The following is a 12,303-nucleotide window of genomic DNA, read 5'->3' on the forward strand; positions in this document are numbered from 1 at the left end:
TTTTAATTAAACAAGCAGGGGACCTACAAATGAAAAAGCAAGGTTTTGATGGGTACAATAAGGTTTGTATGCTATAATAAAGGAATGTTTCTATTTGAGCTTCCATATTATTTGAGCAAAAGAGAAGACAAATTTGTCTGCATTCTTTTTCCAGGACTTACAGGAATCAGTTCCCAATACGCTTTGCTTCATTGATCAACATCAACGCAATAAGTTTACACAGAGTTACGAAGTTCCCCTTTACGTAGGTGCCAACATTGGAACCGTGATCATTGGGTAGTTTTGCACTGGACTAAAGTACCTCATACTGAATCAGTTTCAGAGCCTAGCGAGCAGACTGCTGGTCAAATTGACCTATAAAAATATCGAGAAAGTGGAAAAAGTCGAGAGCACTCAGCCAAAATGTCCACGAAAAGCCGCGGAGACACAGACGATTTAGCAACTCTTTCAAATTTAGAGGAGAAAAGCTTACTCGAGGAACTGAAAGCGCGATATGGAAAGAATAAAATATATGTGAGTATAGCCTACAAAAACGGGTACAGTTAATAGTAAGCTTAGTTTGCCAAGTCAAAGAAGGACCTTGGGCTATGGCTATAGAAAGTAGTATGCATAAACATATAGCCTAATACTAGTAATAGGTCACTGATAAATTACGATTTATCAATTGCATACACCTAGGAATACGATCAACGATCGACTCCAGCAAATTCAATCGTGTATCGAAGGAGTTTTATGGGCCTTAGATTCTTCTTTCTATCCTTTAATTTTCACATTATTGTAGGACCAGCCAACTCCAGTCTAGGGCCTAAGCCTGGCAATGCATGCTTTGCCTATCAACAGTTTCAACCCACTCTCACAAGCTGTTTGTGTTTTTATCATGATGTACTCTTAAAGGGCTAGGCATGGAGCGCCTTAATTTTTGTTCTCCACAACAATCTGTGATAAAGAGGATTGATTTGCATATAAATACAGCCAAAAGTAGATTATTGGGGCCTATACCCTTGATCACGTTGTATAGAGATACTGTAGGCCTACCTCATTAATGTGGAAATAAAATGACCATGGGCCCCGGGTATAGTACGATAGGCTGAAAACTAGGTTTGCTGTGAGCATCATACATTAAACTGAAACTGTCCATAGTGTTGATGGAGCTTGTGGATGAGCCCTTCAAGACTGAGATAGAATGCTGAAGCCAATTAGAATGAGTTGTTTGAAAATATTGTGGAGGTTGCAACCGGCCGACATACAAGTAACTATTTAAATGTTTTTGTGAGTAATGTTATACACAATAACCTTTAACTTGTTTAACTGGCAACCATTGGTAACACTGATGATAGAAAATTTATAAGGTTTTGCACATAATTTACCCCTAAGGGATGATTCTGTCATCATTAGAACTTAGCATGTGTTTCTACTTTCTAGGGCTTTATGGCACTGGTGACATTTACAAAGTATGTGCACTTCATTTTCTAGAAGAAAATAGCACCATGTCCCAGCTACCAATGACTAAGACTGAATCCTCCTTGATATTATGAGTAAACAGTAAGTAGTTGAGTCCCTGCCATTGCAGCCTGTACTGTTTACTTGTTCAAAGTAATACATTCTGTAGTAGTCTGTATGATAAGCCTCTAGCATACTAATCATATATATGAACAACATAGTCATCTGAAATTCAGCTTTGATGCCCAATTTGATTGATATCAATCCTGGATTATCATACTTTCATTTATTTCATTGTTCTTTGAACAGAAATGTGATCCTAAAGTTCATAAGAAATATGTGCCATCGATGCCCTTTTGAAAATTCAAGCTGGCACCAATATACCTTTTATTTTTCCTTATATCTGCAAGTCCAATCATGTTGCATATATGCTGTTCCACATTTGATTGCTATCATAGTTGTAACCTTGGTAATACATTTGTGATAAACATGTTAATTGCAATCACATGGAATGAATCAATTAACTGTAGAACCACCTTACTTGTTATCACTCAATTGACCATGTATGCAAAATCAAGCAAAATGGTTAATACTTCGCTGCAAATATTATAGGAAAGACCATAATTTTCAGTATCTACTTGATCTTGTTAGACACATTACATTAAGAGAGTTTCCACGTACCATTGCCCTGCCATCCTCGTGGCTGTGTGAGCATGCTTGTAGACTTTGGAACTACTACTATGTACATTCATTTATGACCATAAGATTGTACATGTCTGTTAGATTTTTACCATATGTACAGCATGCAGCATTGCAAAACAATGACATCTTGTTATCTGATTTTTCTTTTGTTGTTGTTAATTCAAGATTTCATTTCACTGTTATTCATACAAATCCTAATATAGGCCATTATATAGGGTGTAATTCCTTTTGAATTTTGAAAGTTTGTAACAAAGAAGTTAAATTTAGAGTTGAACCAAGTAGATCAGATCAGTGGTGTAATATAATGCAACAATACAGTACTCCAACCAAACTGAAAAGTTCAATATATTCTATGTCTGACAACAATTGTGGGTTTCAATTTTGGGTTTCAAGTATCTTGAAGTCATAGACTTTATAAGGAACAATTATCCTTTTTTGATCTCTATAGAAAGCAAACTCAATTTGCTGAAAGAAACTTTTCTTTTTTTAAGTACAAATAAAGGCATGAAATTCCATGACTGACATTTGATGTATTATTTTTCCTGTGGGTTTGTCACATTAACGACTCAACCAGGTGTTTGATAGACCCTGTAGAGAGCTTCTATCCTTTCTTGAAACATGTAAATTGAGTTTACAGTAGCTTTAAATCTTACAACACTTTCTGATTAAAGGGACCAAGTAGTTTCCCCCAAAAGGAAGACCTCTATATGCTAAAAATCACCACACAAACACTTTGAGCATTTCTGTGGTGTGTTTGGTGGAATAATTGCAGATTTCAATGACTTTCATAACTTTAGCTTAATAAACAGGTCTATATTGTGTCCAAATTCTTTTGATAGGGATTAAGATGTGTTTAAGGCTGTCTTTCAATCAATTTTCTCAAGTGATGCTCCCTTCTGCTTCATGTTATAATGCCATTTAAAATCCTGTGTGTTCCTGCCTAGCCTAAACTGCTTATTTGTGCACATAGGTCAAGGCGGTTGACTTTGCCATCATGATTATAGGCTAATTACCATAACTTGGTCATACCATTTTGAAAGGATACATGTGAACAGAACAATTAACTGTTACAGGGAAACCAATTGAATATGATTGCAAGTGCACAAGGGTTTATATGTAAAGATTTGAATATGTACAAATAGATTCATTCTTATGTTGAATTTAATATTGATCAATCCAATTATCATTTATTTTACTTTACAGACCTACATCGGTGACATCCTGGTGGCTGTCAATCCCTACAAAGACCTTGATCTTTACAACAAGGAGGTATAAAGTCATTTAATTGAGATATTTGTTAGGAGAAAAGCAACATATATGAAACAGTAGTGGGTTGGAAAATCTAAAATAGTGAAATCCACCGGGATTTGAACCTAGGCCTCCCGCTTTATATGCATGTGGACACCCTAACTAAGTAGGCTATAGACTTTTGATTGTATGTCCAGAGGTTCAACACCAGTAAGGATGTTCGTCATTAACACAGGCTTTGCCACCTGTATTGAACAATGCTATTCCTGTTTGGTGACATATTTTGCCTTAATCTTGAGATTTGTCATTAAGATTTAAGATTGAAATAAAACTTAAAAAAAGAAGAGTAAACCAGAAGAGTGGTGCCAGAAAATCCTGGACATTTTACAAACCATTCTGCAGTCGAATAACACTTCATCGTTTAAAAAAAGAAATATACTCGATGTATAAAATCTGCTCATGTGCACTTTCGGTTTACTGGTTCCATTTTATGATCCAAAAAAGGAGACATTGATGCATAAAATGGTGAGGGCTGGCAGACCTGTACGACACTGTGCAGTTTGACTATCAATAGTTATACTGGCCCAGTAATAGGAAGTATACAAAATATTCAAAGTTATTAAAGTTATTTCAAGTACAGGCACGTAGCCAAGGGGGGGGCGAAGGGGGCGGCCGCCCCCCCTTGAGCATATTTTTTACAAAATTGTTTAAGGTTTTTATGATATCGCTAGTATTTTCAAAAGAGAAAATGCTAAGATGCAACTAACAAGGCATGGGAAGTGCCATTTCCGGCGATCTGGGAGGCATTTACAGCCAAAATTTTCTTGTACGCTTCGCGCCAACCATGGTGGCGCTACGCTTAGATAGTTTGCAATGCCGAATCTACAGTTTCGCCCCTCCCTTGGCAAATTCCTGGCTACGCGCCTGTTCAAGTAATCATCACCTACCTTTCCCTTAAATCAGTTTAAAGTTTAGCAGGAGAAGGTAGTTGAAGGGGGCATTTATGTATCTTGATTCCTGACTATCAACTCTGAGGTTCATTTGCCATCATTGGGTATTCTGATTGTTTAGTAGATCTTAACTAGATATCAAAATGATTCTATTGTTTATGAAAACAAAAGTAACTTTCTTGATATTTGGCTGATTTTGCAATAATTTTTCCCCCCCCCCCCTGTAGACAAGTGAACGGTATAAGGGGAAGAGGCGAAGAGACAACCCTCCTCACCTGTTTGCAGTTGCGGACTCCTCCTACCAGTCCCTAATCACTGGGAACACAGTCAGTGGCAAAAGGAACCAATGCATTGTCATCAGGTAAAATTACATCTCTCCCCCTGCCCCCCCCCCCTTAAAGCAGCATTTTGCGTTTGGTCGCCGTTTTCTACTTTTTTGACATGTCCATCGAGTTTTTTTACATATATCAATCACAAAACAGCAAACTAAGATATCAGCCAAGTTTTTCCCTGCCAACATCGTTAATTGGCGAGTAATTAAGGATATTTGCAGATAATGAGAAAAGTATCCACGACAAATTCCACATTTAAAATTAATCGCATACAGTACCCCAAACCCACTACTTTGAATTCAACCAATCAGAGATGCAGGTTTAGTTATGAGCCATTGCTAAAAATAGATTCAAGACTTTGCGTTGGCACAACCAGGGAGTTGTTATGGAACTCCCTGGTACAACTGCCATATAGACTGTACACAAATCAAGCTTGGTGTTGGATTACGTATTGGTCAATGACGTTCGTAGTGTTTAAATATTCATATTATGGGCGAGGTTAATTGGGATCCCAACGGAAAATATCTTGGAGAAAAACAAAGTTGAAAGTTGCAAATTTTTCGACTTTTATGCCGCCATTTGAAGTAAGATTTAAATAGATAAGCTAGTTATGTATGTCGTTATGGCATAGTGGAGTCAGTGAGGTTGAGAAATATCATAGAAAAGGATGCAAAATGCTGCTTTATGGGACAAGCCATTTTTTCTTGCTTGTTGTTGCTATGTTTTAATTAATGCCACAGTTGTTTGAAGATAATTCACTTTCCTTTCATTAGTACAAACACCCTCCCCCCCATAGAAAAAGAAAAGAAATTGTTAGCCTATCCATGGTGTATATCCTTTACCACTCTTCAAAATTACGTCAGGCCCTGCTATTTTCGCTGGAGTTATTTTCGCTGGAGCTATTTTCGCTGGAGTTATTTCAAGGACCACTGACCACCAGTGTATCTTTTATAGATATTACGTCAGTCAGAAACTGATGAAGGTTAATGGCTACACTGTCATAGTAACCATGATGTTAGCAATGTTAGTCTTGATTGCGGTTACCGAAATGTGTGAACTTTTGTATGAAAGGAATTTTGGAGACAATGCCTTTGTCGTTGGTATTCTGATAGCTGCATGAACTTCAGTGAAGTAATTGCTACCTTATGATTTACCCACTCAGGCTGTAACTGCCTCATTTACAATAACTCATTGTTTCGTGTGGTTAAAACAGGCTTTGAATGAGTCAAGAAGTGGTTGCAGTGTAATATTTACTTTAAGGAAGACTTTTCTTGCTAACAAACCACTTTATATGCAGTTTGAGAAAAGCTGAATTATATGACATATGCAGATCTGTATTATTAAAATTTAATATTGTTAGGCAATCCGTTGAACATTTGTGCTTATTTTGAGATAAGTTCTGCCACATTCAAATTATGACAAAACTAAAAGATTTGGCCTATATTTGCAACACAAACAATGGCGAAGGCACAGAAGTGAAGCTGGCGACCAGATAAGTTTAATATATGTCAATATATAAGGTCATATAAGTGCCACCCATGTTGTTTGAACAGATCTGTTGGTTCATGCACTTAGTTACTATAACTGGGGTATTGAATTCAAGCAACATCAATGACTTTGTATGCAAAACCATGCAGTACCTAATTCCAGTGCTGGATTAAACTAGTAGCAAAAGCATGCTACAGCCCCCGCATATTCAAAGGGCCCCGTGCTAAGGTACCCGCACAAAGTGCTTGGAAGCTATGAATTTTGATTCAGTGACTCTACACTTACCCTGTTACTATAGTACTATACTGCCTTGAACTTTTATGAACGACTGGGTGTTTCAGGTTAGCGATATTATCCAATTATCACCGTCAATCGGGGTTATTATTTTAACACCGTAAATTAATGGGTTTACTTCACTCCTCTCTTACCTGTCTCCTACAAGACTAATGCACATTTCCTAGTCTACCTAGACGCCACTGGTATAAATTTGAGCACAGTGCCCCCAGTGACCTCTCCCAAAGGTCACTGCGCACTCTCTCTTCCTTCTGAATTTACCATTCCGAAGGAAAACGTGTGTTTTTCGGACTCTGTTTTCACTTACGCCAAACTGACGTTTTCTTGCTCGAATTCTGCTGCTTGCGACCGACGAAGGTTCTTAACAGAGTTTGCAACAGGATTCATCAAGTTTCTGCTAAGTATCCTTTGTTTTCGGCAGTTTTCAGCCTCTTTTTGACATTAGGATTATTGAGTGTGTAGTATCTATGTGATACATATACGAACGCATAAATACGAAGGTATTTGAAACTGAAGTCATAGCCGATGCACAAAGGTGAAAACGAATATAGATTGTGCCATAGCTGAATGCTACAGCTTAATCCACCCTTGCCTAAGTCTGGGATGATTGATAAGCTTGTAATTATGAAAGCTTCTAGACTTTTGAATGATTGCTTTATAAATTTGCTGTCGTGATTGACCGTTGAGGTCATCCCATCAGTTTAAATAAATAAGTACAGGTTTGCTAGGCATGACAGATTTCTGATATTCAAAGGGCGACAACTCTCCGCTATCCTATTGTACTTTATCAACTGCAGTAATCAAATGAAATTTGCCAATAGCCAAGCCTCCAATGTTCAAGCGATTTACTGGCTCAGTGCCAGTGGATTTTTTCCTTTTGCCAGTAGGAAAAAAGATTTCATTTTTCTACCAATAAACATTAAGAACATGTACAGGTACACATGGTAAGTTGGTTAATAATCGCGAGTCAAAGAATCGGCATGATTTCCGTAACTGACTTACTGTAAGCCCAGCTGTGTTAACTTTTTGCGCATTATCAGCAAATATTATTGGGCTGCCTTCATAAACACGTTACAGTAACTGCGTGTGTGTGGTTTAATTTCAGGAAATGTGCCAATTTGAATTTGATTTTGCCAGTCCTGTCTCTTGAGCACTAGCATGTGGGCTAAATTTGTGCAATATTACCTACGATATATTGTAGGCCCGCATAGAGTCATATTGCCATGACTGCTTTCTTGCTTTATCTTCTTAATTCCCAAACTTTCAATGGAGTGTGGCATCTGAAATAACCCCATATTTTTTCTAAAGATAAGGTTCCTCTGGTTGGTTCATGTTATATTTAATTCAGGCGCATATCCAGGGGGGGCGTTGGGGGCGCGCCCCCCGGGTAAGGAAAAGAGGAGAGAAAAAAGGAGAAGAAAAAGGGGAAAAAGAGGGGGGAAAAAAGAAAAGGAGGAGAGGAAGGAAGGAAGGAAGGAAGGGAAAAGAGAAAGAAGAAAGAGAGAAAAAGGAGAAAAAGAGGGAGTAAAAGATAAACGCCATGACCACGGGAAGAGAAAGAGGAGCAGTTATAATAACAGCGCTGATAGCTATTATATACACAGGGTAGCCAGTGACAGATCGAGGATTACGGAGGGGACGTGCGCCTCACCCTACCGCTTACACCGACAACTCCATTTTTGACGTTCCATCTTTCCTCTCTCACTAATGTATCTAAATATATATACTATATATGGTCTATCATAACGCGTGTGTGTGTGTGTATGGACGCCTTAAACAATTGTACAATTGTGCTATGGAACAAACTGTGGCTGGTCTTGAACTCAACCGAGTCGTCGGGGAACATGACGCATGACGCCCCCCTGAGCAAATTTCCTTTATGCTATCGCTAGTAATTTCAAAATAGACAATGATTATATGTAACTTACAAGGCATGGGAAGTGTCATTTCCAGCGATCTAGGAGGCATTTTCGGCCAAAATTTCCTTGTACACTTCGCGCCAACTCATGGTGGCGCTACGCTTAGATAGTTTGCCTACAGGCTTCACCCCTCCCTTGGCAAATTACTCGCTACACGCCTGTTCGAATTTGTAAAGCAAAGAGCAGATATCACATGATATCATTGAGCATGAAAATGCATGTTCCAGGATGAACAGCCTCAAAACTGTCTATATGTGTAGTCAAAGGCGTAGGAGCCCAATTGGATTTGGGGGCTGTAACGACTTGCCCGAAAAATATAACCAAAATTTTTCGCGCGGGCAACATGTTAGTGTCAATATCATATAAGCAAGCATCGGTCTTTACATCGCATGGCATCGTGTACCGTATGGCCGTGAAAGTTGCGCAGTATACCGCGGGAGGCTAATGTAAACAACGAAATGTCTTATGTAGATGGAGAACAAGCATACAGGTCTCAATTATGACAAAACTCTCTTTTACAGTAGTAATGGCCAAGCTTAGAACTTTATTTTAATTATACCAAGGAGATAATTTTTAAACTATTCATTTCCTTAAGTTACATCATTGCTATTTATTTTTCTTTCAGTAGGTGCCCGAAAAATTCAAAGCATATTGCCGGAATTTTCAGGGGGGAAATTGGTTGGGGGGGAGGGAGGGGCTGCAGTCCCCGCCCCGCCTCCTACGCCTATGTGTGTAGTGTTCGGTTTCGAAATATCTGATATCGGAAATATCTGGTATTTTTCATTTCCTTTAACCAAGTTTTATAATAGCCGTTATGAGAGGTTTTAATATTACTACACCAATAAATTAACTGTGTCTGAATTTTCGAAAATTCCCTGACCAAAATTCTTCATCATACTTCCTTCTACTAGTGCAATTTTGACCTGTCTGTTAGTGGTTGAAGGAGGTTTTTCTATATTGGTTGTCCATAGATTGGATTTTGTGCAATATTATGGGTCTGTTTTGAAGTGATTTTATTCACGAGAAATGTGAATTTTCAAATTCTGAACAAATAATGGGCTTAAAACCTTGAAAAGTGGGGCTTTTGGATATTGTGGGCCATGACGTAGAATCACCTACAAAAGCAATGAATGATCCACAGGACATGCAAAATCCTGGATACGCCCCTGTAATTTGATGCAAATTTCTAAGGTTGTTTATCGTAGTTCTATGCAGATGTAGGTTTTAGTAGACGTTTATGAGATTAATATGTAGCTTTGTGGGAATTATTGTTGCTGTTGAATAATTAAACAAAATGGATGTTAGTAATCTTTATATACAAAAATTAAAAGTGTACAGTCATACTATTAGCAGCTTTGTGAAGTTCATCTGAAGTAGCTAATGTCAACTCAAATAGGCCTCACAAATTTTTTTTTTCTTTGCAATGATAAAATGCTGCCTTTTGTTGTTTGTTTTTTGTTGTTGTTGGAAATTTCAAGAGAGAGTCTGAGCTCTAATCAGTGTTGTAACAAGTTATGACTCAAGTCCCTAAATATCGACGGACAATAAAATATCCGGAAGAATAGTCTGTGGAACTTTTACCACATAGTGATAACAAAGTGACTTTTAGTGAATGACTTCACTGGACTCACTCTAGACATGAATATCACTGGTAAGGACTCAAAGTGACTCGCCACAACTCTTTACTGTTGAGCTCTGCAGCCTGGAGCTTTTAACTGTAGTCTGGAATTAGTCGGCTTGTTGTTGCATATGTTAATGGCAATACATTGCTGTGATGTGTGATAACAAAGAACTATATGTTACAACTATCCTCCATTATTAACTAATTACATCATGGTATGACATGCTGATATTTGGACACAAAACAAAATATTGTTTCTTAGTTGAAGCAGCATTATCAAGAGTTGATCTTTAGAAATATTTTGCAGTTCATTAGCTCGACAAGGCAAATTTAATTGCAAATAGTAGTTCAGGTTAAAGAGCACTATCCTTTAGAAAGCTTTTGAGGGCACTGCCTACAAAAGTTGGAAGTCTGAGGGCACTTCTTCTTGCTAATTTGAAAATCTTTACTGGAGGCAATGTGTTTCGTTTGATCAAACTGAAATATTCTTTATTAAGTAATACTTGCTAAGTGAGGGTTAACTTGCTTCAGCAGATTTCATCCAAAATGCTGCTTTGAAGTATTGTCTGAGTTTCATATGTATAGTACATGTGTATACATTGAGACCTATTTTTGCACAAGGAATAATCCCTCTCGTATAGATACTGTAGTGCAATCAAGGTATGAAAGAAACACAGTGTATTTGATCCTAAGTGTTTCCAAGAGAACAATACGTCGAGTTCAAGGGCTTGACTGCTCTTATCACAATGGCACAAAGCTTGATTACTAATTTGTAAGCCAAGTAAAAAAGATCTTTCTAAAGGATCCATACCCAACCATTTTATAGACTTTACAAAGTGATGTTAAATTCAGTATTGTTGTACTCAGATTTAGTCATAGCTAAACTTAACCATCATGGTTTCCAACTGTGTTTGGTTGTAACCTTGGAGAAATATTTAATACAATTTTTTTTTTTTTTTAACTTTTGACACAGAATATGACAATTTTGGAGAGGAAACATTATATTTATGCTTATCAGGAACTTGGCAAAGAGTAGCCCGAGATTGATTATAAAGTTGTCTGAATTTCCGAAAAAATTCATGCTACTGTAGGATGCATATGATTTTGAAAAGTACATTTAATAGGTTCCGTCACTTAAAAATATGTACTTATTTTTTGTGAGATATTGAGGAGATGTGTGGTTATTACAATAAATATTCTATTAATAAGAGGATTTACTCTGTTGGTGGAATTAAATGAAGTATTGTTATTATGAGTGGCTTTACCATATTCGGTCTTTCTATATAGTTCGAGTACTACTGGTATAAAATGCTTTTAAAGGTTGAACAATTTGGACTTTGTTTTTGGAAGTTTAATGGTCATCAGTATTTAAAGCCGGAATATTAGCTTCATAGAAATGGTCAAAAGTTCTCAAATGTACTATCCAAGAAGCTAACTCCAGATAATCCCCAGCCTCGGAGGATTATTGAATTAGACATATTTAATATTTTGGGTGTTGATAACTACTGTACCTTTAGAATTGCAGTAAAATGGTTGTTAAAATTTACCATTATTGACATTCTAGAATATATTTGGGAGGAAATATTGAGGACCTGCTACTGTAATTAATAAACCCTGCTTTTTCCAAGCTATGCTTTCCAGAATTTTATCACCTCGCACAAATTTGCTCAGAAACTATTTCCAATTGTGTGGACGTACGATGAAGTAGCAATATTGATGTACATAAATTTAAATGAACATGTTCAATGCAGAATATTCTCGTCATGTTGATTATGAGAAATAATACTATACCTGCAAATCCATGCCAAACTGTTAGCAATACAAATTACATTTCGGATTAACTATCAAAATAAATTTTCAGTGGACCCATTCCATCCTTCCATCTTCCCATCCCTCCCAACAAACTGACTGCTGATAAGCAAAGCTGGAATTTCCTCAAAGTTTACTAAAGGACTAGTAGTTCCTGTCGAAGAAAAAAAACAAATTTCCAAGTTAATGGTTTGACTGCAAGTCTGTATACTTGTTTTTATCATGATATTACTAAATGGAGAAGCCATCTTTGGTATTCTCATACCACGATGACTTAGTTTTTTTTTAGTTCTCACTGTGTCAACTGGTTTGGTTTGCATAGCCATAGCAGAGTAAATAGGTATCATATTGACTGATCAGCTGCAGATAATTATCAGGAAAATCCCACGGAATACCATTAATGGTGGTAACGTCAAAGTTTTCCTAACAAGGAGGGCCATGCATGCATAAGCCGTGAGTAAATTCTGTGCGTCAGTGCCTTACTGTAAGTCAGTGTAAGT

The 12,303-nt window shown here is 37.3% G+C and overlaps 1 protein-coding gene across 5 annotated transcripts in view; it reads left to right on the forward strand.

The window, feature by feature from the left end:
- LOC139978444 (myosin-IIIb-like) overlaps window positions 1–12,303 on the forward strand; it is a 58,399-nt gene continuing 46,096 nt past the window's right edge. For 3 of the 5 annotated variants that reach the window (XM_071988675.1, XM_071988678.1, XM_071988676.1), the window contains exons 1-3: window positions 1–513; window positions 3,346–3,411; window positions 4,568–4,701. In XM_071988675.1, the coding sequence (XP_071844776.1) occupies window positions 403–513; window positions 3,346–3,411; window positions 4,568–4,701 (311 nt within the window). In that variant the 5' untranslated portion in view covers window positions 1–402. The remainder of the gene's footprint in view (window positions 514–3,345; window positions 3,412–4,567; window positions 4,702–12,303) is intronic. The other 2 variants (XR_011796964.1, XM_071988677.1) reach the window with 1 other exon arrangement.

This window comes from Apostichopus japonicus, chromosome 13 (assembly GCF_037975245.1).
Source record: "Apostichopus japonicus isolate 1M-3 chromosome 13, ASM3797524v1, whole genome shotgun sequence".
NCBI lineage: Eukaryota > Metazoa > Echinodermata > Holothuroidea > Aspidochirotida > Stichopodidae > Apostichopus > Apostichopus japonicus.